Raw genomic sequence first — 18,450 nt, 5'->3', positions numbered from 1 at the left:
TAATGTGTTAATGCTACATGCTTGAGAATGAGAAAAGCTTCAGTGGGTAATTCATGGCACGAGGTAGTAGTATTGAGTGTGAAAATAATCCAATTAAGGAGGATGTTTGCTAAAATTTAAATTTAAATTTTTTATTTCTTAAATGTTCTCTTTTACTGTAAACCATCTGTATTAATTTCTTTCTTCTTCTCTTTTGGGTCAAATTTCTTCTTTTTTTAATGTTCTGCTTTAGGGTCGGTGGTGCGATGCGTCCTTTATCCGAGTTCCTGGAGCAGTTGGGTGCCAAGTTATTCATGTTATATTTTTCATGTCTATAGGGAAGCCAATTTTGTATCTAATCCCTTAGCCAAGATTGTGCTAAGTTCAAGTTGGGCTTTCCACAAATAGACTCATAGTATTAGTTATCAATGCAATATTATGTTTCATCCAACAAACAACATTTAATACCAAAACTACAATTCTAAGAATTTCTCCAATTCAGCATACGGTAAGAAGTTTATTCAAATATTGTTCAATTTACAAATATGAAAATTTATCCAGTAACGTAAGAGAACACAAATACTTGCTTAAAAGCTTATTAAAAGGAATATGGTTCGATTATTATGTAACCAGTTCGAGAACCAAACTGAATTAATCCTAACGGTAATCTTTTCGAGAAGATGACTTTGGTTTTCTCACTGTAAGCTCTGTAGTTTGAATTTTCCCTATGATATTAGTTCAATTTCGACTGTTGTTGCAGCTCGCACTGGTGGCAAGGGCAAACCATGCTGCTGCTTTACCTTTAGTACCTCAACTGCTTTACTGGAACTCCATCCTGCCAAACAAACTGATGCCGAAAGCTCTCAGTGAACTTGTCCAACCTGGTCTGTGTTTGTATTTACAACCTCAGACTCAAGAGAGCTCCCTTATTCCACCGTTTTACTGATAAGCTAGCTTCTTCAACTGTAATGTATATTTATGTTGCTAAATAATTTGCAGACTTTGTCGGACCAGCCAATAACTGTCAGTTACAAAAAAGATGATGTCGCTGCCACCGACAACCTTTTCTTTGGTTACAACCAAGACGCTGCCACTGCCGCTGCTGACAAACTTTTCTTTGGTCACAATCAAAACGTTGTCACTGCTGCTGACAACGTTTTCTTTGGTTACAACCATGAGGCTGCTGTTGGCAATCAACTCCTCAAAGACCCAACCCAAGTAGTTTTCTTCTTGGAGAAGGATGTGCAACCTGGAACAACCATGAAATATAGCTTAGCCAGAAATTCAACTAGGGCAACTTTCCTACACCGCAAAACTGCAGAATCGATCCCCTTCTCATCTACCAAACTGCCAGACATTCTCAACCAATTGTCAGTGAAACCAGGGTCTGTGGAAGCCAACATAATGACTGAAACCATTCAAGCTTGTGAAAGACCAATCCTTGGAGGAGAAGAAAGATATTGCACCACCTCTTTGGAGTCGATGGTTGACTTCACCACCTCCAAGCTGGGAAGAAATATTCAAGCAATCTTGGCAGAGGTCAAAAGGAAGGGAGCAACCATGCTGCAGAAGTATACAATAAAGCCTGGTGTGAAGAAGCTTGCAGGCAAAAGAATGTGTGTGATAAGCTGAGCTACCCATAGGATGTCTTCTACTGCCATGCAATGGGGAAAACAAGGGCTTACATGGTGCCTCTGGAAGGTGCTGACGGGACGAGCGCTAAAGCAATAGTGGTCTGCCACGTAGACACATCTGTATGGCACCCAAAGAATTTTTCCCTGCAAGCACTCAATTGTAAACCAGGAACCGTTCCCGTCTGCCATTTTCTTCCCGAGGCCCATATTGCCTGTCTTCCAAACTAGAAACCTACATTACTTGAATCCATATTGAATGCATCGTAGCAGTTCAAAAATGGGACCCTTATGGTCAGTTGTATGATACCAACTCCAATAAAAAGAATGAATTAATGCCATAAGTATATGGGCTGTTAATGATTGGCCTGGAAAGGTTGCAAAGAACCCCACGATTTTCCAACTTTCAATTTGACTTGCAAGGGAACTGGAAAAGAAATAATTAAATAAGGTACCGTAAACATATGCCCTCAAACTATCAAATATCAAGCAATGTATCCATAGACTTAAAAATATACCAAGAAGCGAAACAGCATTTTCCATGCTTGTCCGTAACAGCAAAGCAGCTTCCTTTATCACAGAAGGATCAACTTCCAGTACTAATTCATCATGTACCTGGATAGAAACCACCAATAGTTCTTAAGCTCACAAGTTCGCAACAACATTACATACAAAACACTGTGACTTGCAACTGAATCAAAAGCATGGTGCAATAACAAAGCTAACAAAATAAAGTAACTTAGAAATTCCATATATTTTATTAGTTTACTTATATCTTCTTCCACATTTCAAATTCCCCTAAGAACTTTACAATAAATAATAGAATAATAAACGGCAAGAAATTTCCCAAAGCAACCTGTAATAAAATTCTGCAGCGGCCCTTCAGTATATGTAACTTTGTTGCAAGTTGAGAAGTAGAATTGGGCCTTTCAACTCCTTCTACTATCACGGAGTATATATTTATCATTGCAATCTTGATTATGTCAGCAGCAGATCCCTGTAAATGGAAGACATCAGTACAAGAATATTACAATTTTGTGGTTACCTTTAAACCCCCACACCCCTCATCCCCACAGAAGGGAAGGAAAAAGTTGTACCTGACATATAGAATTCACAGCTTGTCTCTGAGCCTTCGACTTTTCTTTACTGTTTCCAAATTTTATTTTTGACAAAAATCGTTTTCTTCCCTTAAGGGTTTCGATGTATCTGCACAACAATGCAGATAATCAACAACAGTTGATATAGCTTTAAAGAAATGTTTACAAAAGTGCAATACATTTTCTTTTACTCAGAAAGAAAAAGAATGCTGAAATTAAATCAACATCAAAAAGTATTTGTTATGAAGAGATTCTTCTTCCAAAAAATTTCCAATTATCACTAAGGGAAGAAACAATAAATTCTGAGAGCAAAACAAAACACATGAAAACAATGCATAAACTTTTTCCTCTTAGGCCAAGAAAAAATAAATAAAATCACTTCATAAATACAAAAACTATTCACACTAATCGTACTGACAATCTGCGTATTTAGAAGGAAAAGTTAATATGATCAAAGAGTTGAGTAATCAGACAAAGAATAGAAAAAACTTATGCAATTGTAAGCAATAGAAACCAAAATCCTACATGGTGTTAGATATAATAGCAACCTTTTCTTAGACGAGTTCAGCTAATTATAGCAACAAGGAAAATAGTAAGATGTCCCCACCCTTTCTTACGGCAATATGCAACTGCTTCATTGAGCCAAGAAGCAACTCCAGGAAAAGAACTTTTAAAGTTTTGTATTTTTTCAGAAGCTTCTTCTGGACTGCAGTCGAGTTGTTCTGCAAGGCTGTTAGCACCCATTCCATAAAGAATGCCATACACCAACCTTTTGGTCTGATCTCGTACATGAGAACTAACAGAATCTTCTGAAATCCCAGTCCATCTAGCTGCTATCATGGTGAAGACATCACCTTCGGGCTTACTAAGGGGTTCAATAAGTGCCGAGTCTTTAGAGAAATGTGCCATCAGCCGCAATTCTATCTGAGAATAATCTGCAGTTAACATTAACCAGTTGTCCTGCAATAATAGGAAGAAAAAAAATCAACTAATGTACACCATGGAGTTGCATAACCCAACCCTGCTCCTTCCTAACATCCCACAAACACATTCATCTATCTAAACATTATGTATCTTTAACCCTCCGCACATCCTCATTTCCTAAAACCTCAAATCTCCATCACATATAGCTTCACAGTAAAGTTGGCCTCCCCTTCTCTCCAGGTGAAGAAAAAGAAAGGAGTATTCACTCTCCACATTGTATTAAAAACATACTGAACCCTTGTTCCACATCGTTACTTGTGCATTGTCAAACACTCAAAATGGTAATAAATTAAGATGTATATAAAATGCTTCTTGACAACAGCAGCTATTTGCAAGAGAAACAGAGCTTTGGGGAGAGGGGTATTACTGTCTGGTTTGCCTTCCTGGATAAATCTAATAATAATACAAAAATAGCCTTTAAAGACATTAACAAGATAACCATTACCTGAGTAGGAATAAAGTAATCCCGAGCATTAATGTTGTAATAATCAACATTAGTTTCGCTTCCTTTTTCATCCTTATGTATTTTGAAGTCAACCATATGTTCAACACACTGCATATATCAAAACATATATAATGCGATAATTCATATAACAATTAAATTCAAGTTGTTAACAACTGGAGGAATGGGAGGATAGAATAAAATGACTCATGGGAAACCCAAACCTGGAGATTAGGTTCCTCCATTGAAAGCCGACCAGTTGCTGTTGATGTTTGGAGCCAATGACCATGTAATGTGTACTTCTGTGTCTTCATGGATAGCCTACCGAGTGAACAAATTGATCCCAATGTACAGTTTAAGAGTTTTGCCAATGTCCGGTGCTCTTTAATGACGGGAATAATAGGATGCTCGTCCCTGAAATGAAACCAAAGCTTCCTAATATCAACGGCTTGGTGGTGTACATCAAAATAGAAGAGAAAAATCACAATGTGACAACAATGATAAAAGAACATTAATCATTAAATAGATATATGACGGACGGGCAGAAGCAGCAGTTTAAGAATTTAAAAGTATCACGTGTGTATTCACAACTCTCAGCATGTGGTATTCCCTGTTCTACCCAATCTAGATTGGAAAAATCTATTGGGAGTGGGTTTGAATCACATTGGAAAGCCATTTTTTAAATAGCATGTGGTATTCCCTGTTCTACCCAATCTAGATTGGAAAAATCTATTGGGAGTGGGTTTGAATCACATTGGAAAGCCATTTTTTAAATGCAAACCCACAAGAAAACTTATACAGCTTCATCTAGCATCCACCAAAATAAAAATATAAAAATAAAAATCCAATGCCATGTATTTGGACCTTTAATACAACACTATCAGAATAACCTATTCTTCGAGGAATATATGAAAATTACTACAAATATTAAGTCTAATCCATTGATGGTGCTCATAAGAACAACAAGAAACAACCAAAAACAATAATATTCACAAACTAAAAGGACATTTCTTACACCCTACTCTGGGGTACACACCACCTCCTCAACTTGGCATATGCAAATTGTGGTTTCCATTTCCAGACAGCAATTACTAATTTGCCTCACTATCCAAAACATTCATGTCCTAACTTTTAGGAAACATTTCTTCCACAATTAAAGTTTAGACTTCAAACAATGAGATGCTGATATCAAAAGATACAGATATTCAAGTGAGAATGCATGAATAGTCAAATACTATCTCCTTCAAATGTCGGCTATTTAAACATAACAATCTAGACGGGATGGAAGTCTCTATGGAACCAAATAAGTAAATAGACAATCCTATTAAGTAGAGGGAGAGAGTATAAAGTATTCCAATAGCTAATCAGCACACGTGAATTCACCTTAGATGGGTAAGGTTATGAGGTATGATAGAAGAAGAGAAGTCTCGCTAATACCTTAATAAATCTAAGCAATGCTTGTCCGTACTTGGATGTTGTTTCCCCTTATTGCGCCCTTCTGGTATGGGCAGCTTTAAGTGTCCATACAACACATTAGCAATATCTGCTGCTGTATATAATGAAAATGTCATGCCAGCCAGTTTATAAGCTTCCTTCTCAAGCTGCCTTAGCTTTTTCCCCAACACCTTGCGTGCTTGCAGGCATCCCTCCATGTCAAGACCCACTCCCCACAGCTCCATGTCGGCAAGAATATTAACCTAGAAAACAAACAAGCAATAAGCTAGTGTCAAGGTATCTACCCAAGGAAGAAGTATAACTACTGGGTTGGTGGTTCCAACTTCCAAAGAGAATAATGTACATTTCCTTCCACACTTAAGAATGGGCAATGGGCACTGGTTCTCAAGCACCCGACTAAAACAGTAGCATGCATTAATACATGCAAAAGCCACTACAGGAGTGACACACGTAAAATATTTATTATTGCCAAAACAAATAATAGCAAACCTCTTACATAGAACTTCTCTAAATTTTGACATATTTTCCCTTTTTCTTTTCAAAGAAGATCATTATTAAAAGAATGATGCAATGAGAGAAAACAATAATTACACAAAGAATCCAGCAATTTCAAGTCTAGTTTTCATTGCAATCACAAAACTGTTTGATATTTTGAGTCCCCAAATAAAACAAAACCCCCTTGAGAAAATAAAATCAGATATGATGGAAGAACTGACCAACGGGATTTCTATATTTACAAGTGCCTCAGTAAGGCCTTCAGAAACAAGTAACTTCCAAAGAACAGAACATAAGGCTCGTATTTGTGCAACCCGACGGCAGCAACCATTATGTGCAGCTCTTCGCATCTGATTCTTCCACCTGCCATTCCGATTTGCAGCTGCTGCAGCCTCACTGGATAACCTTTTCTTAACTTCCTACAAATCAAATTTTAAGGTTTAAATGCAAATTGAACAATGATGAACATCTGAATATTAATTGAACGAAACAATTAAATGGTTAAATACTTTTGCCTTTAAGAAATGTTTTGATGGAAATGATAAAGTATCTGCCATTATTTTAAAAATGAACAAGGAAAAGGGAAGAAATCCTCTGAGAAGACAAAAGAACATGCTTGATTATGCAGTAATGCTAACATTATTTTTTATTTTACCTTTTCCAGGTTAGGATTAGAGCTTCTCTCCTCATCAGGCCAAAGAATCCAGGCCACAATGCACATGTCAATTCCATCTTTTATATGAACTGGAGGCAACAATAACAACGAGTTGTCTATGATTTCAAAACAAGTACTTTTCCCTGCAATATTTTGGCAACCAAATCTCTGAGCATGAACTGCAGGACTTTTAAGTGCCTGAATCTGAATTTTCAACTTCCAAGCAAATTTTCTAACACCTCTTTTCCCCATTATTTCACCAATCCTTTTCCATCTACGTCTAGCCATCTCCAACATATCATCAAGAGGTAACACATTACTTCTATTGCCTGATCCACTCAAATGCAAGCATTTATTTTTACTATTGTCAGACCACAGCAGATCCTTAGGAATATTGACATAATACACAGGAGAATTTTCCCAACAGATGGCTATGCCATGTATTTCAAAGGGGCAACAGAGTTCAATTCTGATCTTTTGTTGTAGTGAATATCAAAATAGAACTCTGAGGTGGTTTCCCACATATCCAAAAAGGAATCAAATCCACCAAGAGTATTAATTGCATGAATAGGGCCTTTGTCACAAGCATTGCCCTTAAATCCAGGAGACAAGTTCACCCTTTTACAGCGTTCCTGTTTTTCAAGATCAAAAGACTCATCAGATACCCTAGTTCTATCACCTAAGCTTTGTAACTGAACATGGTCAGTCAAATCAGCATTTTTGTTCTGATCAAAAGCCGCCTTAAGCTCATCCCCAAGGGTAGCAGACCCTTGAATTGATACTGTAGAATTATCAGGACCAAACTTAATTTGCATGACACCAGTTGAATATACTTCGGCTGAAGCCACCCCACCAATATCTGATGTTTTCGTCAACTTTTCTCTGCTTTCTAGTGCAACCTTTCCAGAAAGAACCCTTCCTTCCAAAGATGGCTTAGCAGCATGCTCCATGCGCTCAACAATAGGAAAGCTACTAGTGGAGTTATCACCAGAGGAATTTCCTGCTCCTTGCATACTGGAACTTCCACCACCAGATGAAAATACAGGTCGATAAAATTGTGGGACATCCAATCCAAGTGCTTTAAAAGCTGAGAAGGCAGCAACTCTTGCCTCTTCAGCCTTTTCAAGAACTATTTTGTGTGCACCGTTCTTGATCTTCTTGGCTACTCCTAAATGGATGCGCCTTTGAGCTGAACCTTCTAAAGTCATATTATCAACTTGCCAATATTAGGAGAGAATGCACGAAATAAAAAACACAAAAAGTACATAAACCTTAAAGATATAGTAGAATCACTACAAAAACTCTATCTATATAAGAATCACTTCACTGCATCACCTTGTTCAGTCCATGATGAAGATTCAAAAAGAGCTTTAACTATTTCAGCAACGGATGCTTCAGCAATTGCTAAAGGCGTACGCAAGCCAGCTTTATAGAGTGACCTTGCTCGAGAACCCTACAAATCAACACATTTATACATTTTAAAAATGACTGTTGAGCATCTGTCAGATATCAAAAAAGGAGGTTTGTGCATGTGGAGTACTTTTTACCAAACCTTACATAAAATAGGAAAATATTAGAGTTCCCTTACCTTAACATATGGAATTGTAGTAAGCTCTACAATCTCTGCTCTTACTCCGAATGAAACACGATTTTGGAACTTGCAAACCAAGCCTTCGAGATCATGCCATCCAAGCCTCTCACAAAACATGGTCACCATAGAAGCAAACCTTCCAGCATTCTCTTGTAAGGCCTGCACCATACCTCTGGCCACTTTGAATGCTTCACATACCTCAGTGATAGCAGCTTCCTTCACCACAGATTAAAAGGTACATATTTAGCAAGACTAAAGAAAAACAAATCTCACAAAAATTATACCAAAGTAATTGCAATTCATATAAAAAAAGAAAAGGATTTACAACCCAATGCAAGTGACTAAACTGACAAAAAGAAAGACAACTTCAGAAACAAATTGCATGTCACCTCCCCTGTACTTCTGTTGAACCAGGGAAAAAAGAAGCACACACGAATACACTTGAATGCATGCTACAAGCTCAACATGTATGCCCCTGTGTGTGTGCCTAGGAGGTAAAAAATTTGAATGAGGAAAAGAAATATGAAACCTGAACTAGTCTTGAAAGGATGAGAGCAACATAGAACCGTTTACACACTCGAAGTATCTGATCATCCAGAAGCACAGTATTGTTTGTGATTCCAGGTCGGTTTTCATACTTTCCATGCAACGCTTTCATATTTTCTCTAAACCTGTTTGATGAACGCATAGGTGCACCATGTGCCATGCGCATCAAAAAAGGTTCTGTCACTCCAACACGATTGCCAACAGACTGCATTCCAGAAAAGAGAATGAGAGAATTTTAAAATCCATAAAATATGATCATCAAACAAATATTTCCATACACCAGTCATAAAATTCTGACTTAATGCTCATTGCTCAATTCACAGGGCTAGAGACAATTGTAAAATAAATTCTGCCAATGAACCTTAAAAACATGATGATGGACAGATATTGATAGAACCCACCCACTAAATTAAAAAAATAATAAATAAAATTGTGCTAAAGACATACATTTGAAAGAGAACAGGAGTTCAAAACCCCTCAACGTGTATAGCCGATCAGGGTCAGCTCTCGATAATTCCATAAACTCTTAGTTAGCATAAAACAAGTTCATACTTTAAATATGAGGTCATCTAACGTCTCCAATGAAACTTTAAATGTTCTCCGCAAACATATCCAAATATAAACACACACACACGGAATCATTAATAATCAACTGCTTATTTGGTAAGAGGAAAATTACCTGGTCAAGAGCAGACAATTCCATGAATCGTTCATAATACAGTTCCCAATCAGGCTCCATATCAACATTTATTGGTGTTACTAGGTAAACTAAATGCAAATCAGATGCAAGCACAAACCCTTCTCTTGCTCTTGAAAGATCATCCAGCACAATCTAGAACATAAATATGAAAAAGTATAATCAATGTCAAATACATTACCTAAATTCCAACTACAAAGGATCAACTAACACAAAGCGGAAGATACTCAGTCACACAAATGAATATCTATACTGATTAACTTATGCTCAATGCCATACAGATAGCAAAAGATATCTGGAAAATTAATATATATAATATATAAAGAAAGTAAGAATCTTTACAAGTGATTCTTCAGGGCATAGGGAACTGCCAAATGCTGCACGTCCAAGAGGTGTAGTACTGTATAACTTAGTATCGTCATTCCATTCTACAAATTTCCTGTGGCATAACCACCGCAGGGATTCCTGTGCTGATTTCACCACATCCTGAAAAGGTTTAGTGGAGTTTAGAAGTGTGCACCTAACATATCGATGAATGTCATTAGCAGTTTGAACCATTCCCCCAGCTACAACTTCTAAGATTGCATGGGTCATTCCATTCATATCTTCAGATAGACAAGAACGCAATGGCAGACAGCTTTCATTAATAATTCCCATGATTCTTTTTATCTCTTCTGGCTTGCAAATAAGTACCTAGTCAAGTGAAGAAAAAAAATATTAAAATAATTGAAATGGATAAACCTACTAATAAAGCTAATATAACATGAATTAAGTAAAACTGCAAAAATAAAAAAGGAAATTGCACAGAGATCACTAGATACATTTAAAACGAACTGCTGGCACATAAGAGGACCCAGGAAGAATATAAACAAAAACATACACTTTCTCCCTTTGTATCTATTCCAGTTCGACCAGCCCGACCAGCCATCTGTCTGTACCTTGTCCCATCAATAAAATCACGACCAATCCTGGGCTGGCGAAAAATGACCCTCCTAGCTGGCAAATTAACCCCAGCTGCTAAGGTAGATGTAGCAGTTAAGACACGTACAAGGCCTCTACGGTAGCAAGTTTCGACAATCTCTCTCTCCTCAACCTAAGAAAAGATAAAAACAGACAGATTCTTCAGGAAAAAAGCTCATCTACTAACTTTCTGAGGAAACTAACAATCAAAATAATTTTCACAAAAGGAAAAGAGCAAGAATAATTAGTAAAATTTAAAGGGAGACAACCCAAAGAAAAAACAATTACCGTGAGCCCAGCATGGTGATAAGCAACACCAGCAGGAAGAGTTTCTTCTAAAACTGGATCCAGACCGGCAGGACACCTTCGTAAGGCATCAATAGCCAACGTGAAATCCTTAAATTCACTGTCATCACTGCGAATGTTAACTGAAAATTTCTTGAGAAATCTTGAAACATGCCTCGCAGTTGATTCACATCCTTTTCGACTAGAGCAGAATATCAACACGGAAAGACCCTCTTGAACAACCTGAGATACATTCCCTCAGTTCATAATTTATCAACTTCCAAATTACTGCCTGAAAACAGCTTCACTCAAAAATGGAATGTAAGAGGTCCCCACCTCATTGCACAGTTCCACAACATGATCAGGATCTTTACCACTAAGGTCAGTTGCTTTGGGGATCGTTTTAACAATTTCCATTTTCTTGTTATATAGGGTGTTACCGACTTTAATATATTCTTCTAATGGCACGGGTCGAAATTCTGTCTGGTACAGTGCAGCCTGCATGAATATTTGTGGAAAGTTATGCATGCAACATGGCCAGTCACACTGTAAAGCTGGAGAATCATAGAAATATGTGTGGGCTAAGAAGTAGTAGAGTACTTTTTACCCTCCCTCAACCCAAGATGTTCAAAAAATGTAAACATCTACAAAATTATCAAGAGAAAGTACTCTTGGTCAATTTCATATAGAAAATGTCAATGACACAGTTTAAACAATCTTAATTATGGATCAACAAATTGAGTTTAATATGGTAACTACATACCCCACTTTCTCTTTTCCTATTGTAACTTCCATCATATCGCTTACACATCGTCTCTGTGTGATGCATCCACTTTATAATTTTAAGGTAACAAAACCAAAAGTTCTAATAAAGATAATATGAAAAACATGTACAGTGGAATTCTTTATAAGAGTTGACGCATAACCTATTGACCATAAAATCTTGCTTAAATATTTTAAACACTCATAAGCTACAGGTTAAACATCAAGTTGCCCATAAGAATTGAAAATACAACAAATTTAAAAACATGGTGGGTCTTTTCAATCACTGTAAAGGTTAAATCTAAATCAAGTTAGTTGATTGCCTCATTGAGTCATTGGTGTCCAGAAATTTCTTCTACCAAAACAAGACTTAACTATTTCATTAACTTTCCCTTGAAAAACACAACTTATGAGATGTTTTACTCATCATATACAGAGCAACTACATTAAGAGTGGAATTCAAGCTCCCATATATAAAGTTCCACAATCCAAGTAAATATTTTTGTATCTATATTCTTAAATAAATTGGCAAACACCCACAGCTAGGCAGCACTAAGGGACCTGCAGGTGTTAATGATAAACTGCCTACAATCAAACATCTGTTCAAGAAGGATCATAGTTAATGTTTTATAGTTCTACTTACCTGAAGCCAATCAGCAACTGCTGCCACATTTGGCATAGTTGCACTCATCCCAACAATTTGGAGACCATGAGCAGGGTCAGCCTTACAACTGCTCATACCTGAACTTTCTCCACTACTTGATTCAGAATTTCCTTCACCAGCTGCATAACGAAGTTTTGTCAACAAAAGTTCCAGAAGATAACCCCTACTTGGATCGCCAACCTGTTAATAGTTATAAGAATGAAAGGCATTTAAATAAGTCCACCCAAAAAACAATTACCAAATGAAGACTAACCAAACTGAAAAAGAAAAAAGCCCCATGAAGGAAAAATATAAAACTTGCATAGAAATTGTAAACAACTATTGACACATAACCACAAAGATATGCTTTAAAGTACCATGTGCAGTTCATCTATTACAATAATTCCAATTTCTGAAAGACGACCCTCTTCCAGCAGCCTGTTTATCAAAAAGTTTGCCTTTTCTATTGTGCAGACAGCTACAGAAGTATCTTTGGGAAGTGTTCCACCACCTTGGTTTCCATAGTAACTACGAACATGCTTACCAAGTGGTTCAAGAAGTACGTCCAAATGTGCTGCCTGCACCAGATAAGACAGATATCTAAATTAATATTATTTATAAATTTTAAATAAATAAAAACAATAATCTAAAATTGCAAATTTAGGGGAAAACAACAATATCACCTTTTCTGCACAAATTGATACATAAGGAAGTACAAGTATAGCCATTGTTCCCGATGATAAGACCCTCCGCAACATTAGAATTTCTGCAACAAAACTTTTGCCAGCACTGTGGCCAAGGAAGCAAGGCTGAGAAACATATGTAGATGCTTTACCGGCGAAAAAAGAAAGGAAACCAGTATAAACTCTTTTTACAGAACTCCATTGTTTAAAAATGTGATACGAACATATAATTTCAAAAAAATTATAATAATAAAATCTTCTCATACATCAACTGGAAGCATAAACTAAATGGAAAAGTAGAAAATCAATAAATAACCACACACAATTGTAGCTCAAAAATCTGCAAATGTCACAGGGTTTTATATATGTTTTACAACCTTATGAAACAATTCAAAAGCACACAACATGACAAAAAAGCTAAGATAAATACCAATTGCATCACTACCTTGTTGATGCGCAATACACAAGATTCCTTCTCTGCAATACACCTTCCACCTGAAGGCAGTCAACCTGAAAAATGGAGAACGATGTACTTTATGCTTCAAACTAATTAGTTCTAATACTGAAACACAACAGCTCAAACATAAATATGGAGAAATGGTACATATATCCAAAGCCTTAAAAAAATGAAATCATTTTTTATTTTTTCAGTAAAGTAAAAATGATGAAATCCTAGTCTAACAGCAAGGATAAGCATATTGTTGGTTCAAGGCAAAACCACCACACCAGATCATCTGCAACTACGTGCATTTAAGTTGAAAAAATTAATAAAACATAATCAACCTGATAGGTTGGGATCATGTCATGTACATTGGGAAAAAAAATATTGGCAAGAAAATTGAGGTGTGCAGCATTGTCCATCGTAATTATCTGATAATCCAATTTCTTTCAGAAAGAGAGGCATGTAACATGTTTTCATATGATTGTCTCAATGACACTAAACCAAACTAGAAGCATCAAATCCCAAACCAGACGTATTTTCCATTAGAGGAATAAGAAAAACAAAACAAACAAACAAAAAAGCACCATAACCCAATCACATATAAACTCTACAAGCCAAAACAAACAAAGTATATGAAAAATCCACCCATATATCAAGAGCGCAGAGCACTCAATAAACCTGCCCTCCATATGTAATCCACCACAAATATATGAACCGAGCACTGCCTTATATCAGAAATCTAAAGATACCTGCCAAGGATAAAGTTTTGAAATTCCTTTCTTTCTATATAGGCTGCATATTTCTGGTGGAAGCCAACTGTTCAGATCTAGATGATCTTTGAGTGGCACAAAACTTGAAGGAGTACTTGCTTCGTCAGATTCATGGTTACCAGTCAACTTCACGACTTCATCAACTGGTGAATAAGATGTAATATCCTTGCCTGTCAAATCTAATTTCATGTTGGTGACTGCATTAACAGAATTTGTATATTGATCTCTAAACGTCACTTGATTTTCCTGAGATTTGTTGCAACGGATCATCATAGTATTTCTCAGACCTCTAGGGTCTCTAAGACTGGATTCAGATTGCTCGCCACCCACATGAGCCGCACTCTTTAAGTTGTATGCATCCAAATGATGTGGTACACTTTTATCCAAATTTTTGTCCTCACAAGAGAAATCAAAATGTTTAACAGGCAGTGGGGACACTTCTTTATCTAAATCCTTTCTATGCTTCCCCATTGGCCCTGTATCACCACCCTTACCCATCCACTCACCTTCATCCAGAATTTCCTTTGACTTGCCGTCACAGCGTGCATTTCTCAAATTGCATGAACTTTTACTACGATATTGGCCATCTGCAACACTAATTACTTCTGCTGCCTGTGCACACAGACCATCGGCAAGTTGAATTGCATCATCCCAAAAAGCTTCTCCAGGTGAAAATGATGAGCTTCCACGTGTCGACTTGGGGGTTTCACGAACACTAGTTTTTCTAGTCAGCGAGCCTGGTGTATAGCATTCAAACATGTCTAGAGATAGTTTTGCTGTATTACTGCATGCTTTCAGGGTTGGTTGAAGCTCGAGCAGTTCATTAACAATGGTAACCTGCCCATCACATTAAAACAATATTAATCAAGTTTAATTATATCTATAAGAAAATGTCTCGTATGAGTTTAACTAACTAGATACCGCATTTTCAGAAGACCTAAATCATATACCCCATTTTTATCAACACAAACAGACTGCATGGCTTCAGAACTCTTCTCACTAGAGTAACTGGTTTCATGTTCCACATGTGACTGATTGGTAATGCAATGCCTCTTTTTAAATGTCTTATCCTCCCAGTCAAGCAAAGATGGGCTAGCTTGTCTCTTATGGTCATTCACCTTCAGCTCTGACAGAGAACTTTCATTCGGTCGAAGATCACTGAACATGAAAGGATAAGGAGTTTAGGAGGAAAAAGAAGAAAGATAGAGAATGCAGAATTTGAAATATAAGAGGTTAGGGATAAACCAGCCAATAACTTATCACCAGGGAAACGAGCAGGAAAACAATAGATAAAGATAACAGAGCTCAGAAATAACAATGTACATACAATGGTGCACAAATATTTACAGTAAGGGACAATACCTGCAATACAAAGACAAAAAATCTGCTGCAAAGTCTTTGAGCTCTGCACGATCTTCGCCTTCTGTGAAAGCTGGGTACTCCTTCACATCACCCACCTTGGTTAATCCCCTTGATGTTTCCTTCTGATTTGCTTGGGAAACATCATTAGCTTCAGAGTGCAGTTGAGAAGACAAAGGGAGCTGTTTAAATTCATCTTTCAAGGAATTATCAATCTCTGATGTCAAATTCCTTCTAACTTGGTCTTGCTGGGCTAAGGAATCACAAACTTTGTAAGAAGGCTCCGAAGTGATATTATTTTCCTGTGAAGCCAGCAAGTAGTTGTCCAAAGTGCCTTTGGCACTGGGAGAACCTTCTACCTTAACTTTGACATCTTTTTCATTTCTCCCAGACTTCAGAACAGGTGATAAAGGCTTCCTTTTCTTTGAAACAAAAAACTGTACATGCAAACAAATGAAAGGAAACTTGTTGAGTTATGTAAAACTGGATTTCTAAAATACTTCAATTTCATGATTAAAGATTTATAAATTCATCTAGACTTTTTAACCCAGTAAAGATCCCAGTATTTCCTCAAAGATCACGCCTCTTTCCTAGTTGAGGATGTGTAAGAGACGAATAAAACTGCAATATCTATATGTCTATCACTTGGATTCGATAAGGACATCCAAACAGCATAAGATACAAATTACCTGCTAACATCCCCACAAATCAGGGACCCTTATGTATTCTTGTAACCTTATGCAACAGAAAAGTACAAAAATCAAAAGGAAACGTATTCTTCCACTTCCAAATTGTTTTCTCAGTCTTTTGTGTATTTCACATATAATATGTATGCAATAATGCTCTTCGTTTGCTCATTTTTCTTGTCAACCACATGGAAAACAATGTGTTTGTAAATCCATCGATTTCTACCGACTAAAACAATGAAACTATAAAAGGAAATGTGCGTCAACACGAAATCCAAACAAATTGTCCTACAATTCTTCAAATAAGTGCGTGAATATATGAGAGAGTACCTGGAAGTTTAAATAGGACATCAACCCTATGAGTCCTAGGGTTTTTAACAAAAATTTAATTGGGAGCCAAACCTGATTGATGCGCGACCGAGGAGGCGACGCCATGGTAGAAAGCGCAGAGTTCCGCTGCGAACGGAAATACCCTAGAGACCTGTGGCTTTGCGCTCGATTTGTCCTCTTAAACCGAGGTCGGAAAATGACCGCTTCACTCTCAGGTGCCGATTGACATAGTTCCACTTCCACATGTAGACGAAGACACTCTAGTACAACAGTTGCGTTTTTAAGCGGCCTTACCCGGGAATTGAAAATTTTCGGACTTGTAACCCAAAAAAAAAAAGGGACTCCTTTTGCAATTTTGCCCCTTTATTGTTTCATTATTCAATTTATGCCATTAAAAATTAATTTTAAATATATAATTCAATCTCAATCTAAATGTGAGGCCCAAGTTCCACTCCACTAAGCCCGCTTTGGCCCTGTTTGGTGGGCTGAACTAGACTTGATATATTCAATTAAAATGGACATGGGTCCAGTCTGTTGTTTAGTGAGCTTAAAATACATCACGGACTGGACATGACTCTTGGACACCAATCCAGAATAACAAGGGACTCCAAACCCATCGATAGATATGGGTTTACAATGAATCTGAGCGCCTCGTCTCCCTCCGCCTCCTTCACATCGTCTGTACTTTGTTATCTAGTGGTTTGCTTTCTTCTCTCTTCTATCCTCTCTCTCCTCTCCTCCTCTCATCTCCTCTCTCTCCTTGCATCGTCTGTATTGTTGTGATTTTTGCATCGAATTTTCTGTTTTTTATATAAAAATTGATATTTATTGTTATCTTGATATGAGATTGGGTAATGGTTAGATCTTGATATAAGTTTCAGTTTGGATTCGATGCCATGGGTTCTCTTTTCGATTTGGTATTGTGAGATTTTTTGTTTTTTCCTTGTCTCAAAAACTGGGAGTTGTTATTACTCAGAGGCTACAATCGACAACAATGGCAGCTCTTATTATTGGGTGGTTCATATTTCTTGTAAAAAGTTAGGCCTTTTTCTTCAATCTCTGCCAAAATGTTCAAAATTTTCATTTGGTTCCAGTTTGAAAAAGAAAAAACTCTACATGCATCAGAGATCCCTCTTGCATTCAATGTCCGATCCAGTCCATTGTTTGGTGCAAAAGTGAATCTGACTGGACTTAAAATCCCAAACCAATCCAATTCAAGATTACAAGTCAATCCTAACTAGTGCCACCTACCAAAGTAAGGCCTTTCTATATAGAACGTGTGGGAAGACTCACACTCCAGTTTGGTATTGATGTGCTGTGAAAATAATTGTTGTTAGATTTGTTGTGAGAGAAAACAATTTGGCGTTTGGTAAACTTTTTGTTAAAAGTGTTGTTGATATTGATTCCCGCATAATTATAAAATGATTGCCACATAATCATTAAACTCAACACCTCTTTAAAACTGGTTCATGCATAATCATAAAATAAAAACACTTCATTAGCTGTTTTCCATTATAGCTTTCTCTCACAACAATTTTTAACAATAAGAGTAGAGACTTTCTATTCCCTTCCAACGTGGGACTCACATTCATGTATTTCATTCAAATTTCAATAAATAATTGATATTATTGTTCACGTGGTGACTTGGATATAGAGTTTGGAGAATAACATTCATTTTTGGAATACTAAAAATTAGTACTTAAAGTAATTTTCTAGGATTTTTTAAATAATCAAAACTATTTTTAAAATAATTTTGGGAATTAAAACTAATGCACAAAAAAATTCATTACTATTTATTAAGTCATTTATGAAACTAATTAAAATATTTAAATACTAATTATTCATTAAACAAATGAGAATTAAAGTTAATTACTAATTATATTAATTAAATAAAACTGAGATATTACTCAATTAAAAATATTAAGCAATTAGCGATTTTGAAAAAACAATTTATCCTT

The 18,450-nt window shown here is 36.7% G+C and overlaps 1 protein-coding gene and 1 pseudogene across 1 annotated transcript; one reads left to right on the top strand and one right to left on the bottom strand.

The window, feature by feature from the left end:
* Window positions 1-439: 439 nt before the first annotated feature.
* On the bottom strand, window positions 440-16,782 carry LOC103320159 (MUS308 and mammalian DNA polymerase-like protein). Its single transcript, XM_008221791.2, is given in 27 exon segments — window positions 440-2,037; window positions 2,129-2,225; window positions 2,467-2,607; window positions 2,708-2,816; window positions 3,315-3,667; window positions 4,137-4,244; window positions 4,358-4,547; window positions 5,571-5,830; window positions 6,305-6,502; window positions 6,739-7,187; window positions 7,190-7,936; window positions 8,074-8,191; window positions 8,327-8,545; window positions 8,859-9,080; window positions 9,555-9,707; window positions 9,915-10,265; window positions 10,453-10,665; window positions 10,821-11,060; window positions 11,154-11,315; window positions 12,223-12,423; window positions 12,600-12,800; window positions 12,906-13,011; window positions 13,351-13,415; window positions 14,097-14,954; window positions 15,068-15,275; window positions 15,480-15,913; window positions 16,565-16,782. Coding segments are annotated over 27 exon segments (6,507 nt in total). The 5' UTR covers window positions 16,598-16,782; the 3' UTR covers window positions 440-1,966.
* On the top strand, window positions 1,225-1,841 carry LOC103320144 (BURP domain protein RD22 pseudogene; annotated as a pseudogene).
* Window positions 16,783-18,450: the final 1,668 nt, after the last annotated feature.

Source organism: Prunus mume, linkage group LG2 (assembly GCF_029339155.1).
Source record: "Prunus mume cultivar Tortuosa linkage group LG2, ASM2933915v1, whole genome shotgun sequence".
Taxonomy (NCBI): domain Eukaryota; kingdom Viridiplantae; phylum Streptophyta; class Magnoliopsida; order Rosales; family Rosaceae; genus Prunus; species Prunus mume.
The sequence above is the reverse complement of the archived record's forward strand: the minus strand, read 5'-3'. Positions and strand labels throughout refer to the sequence as shown.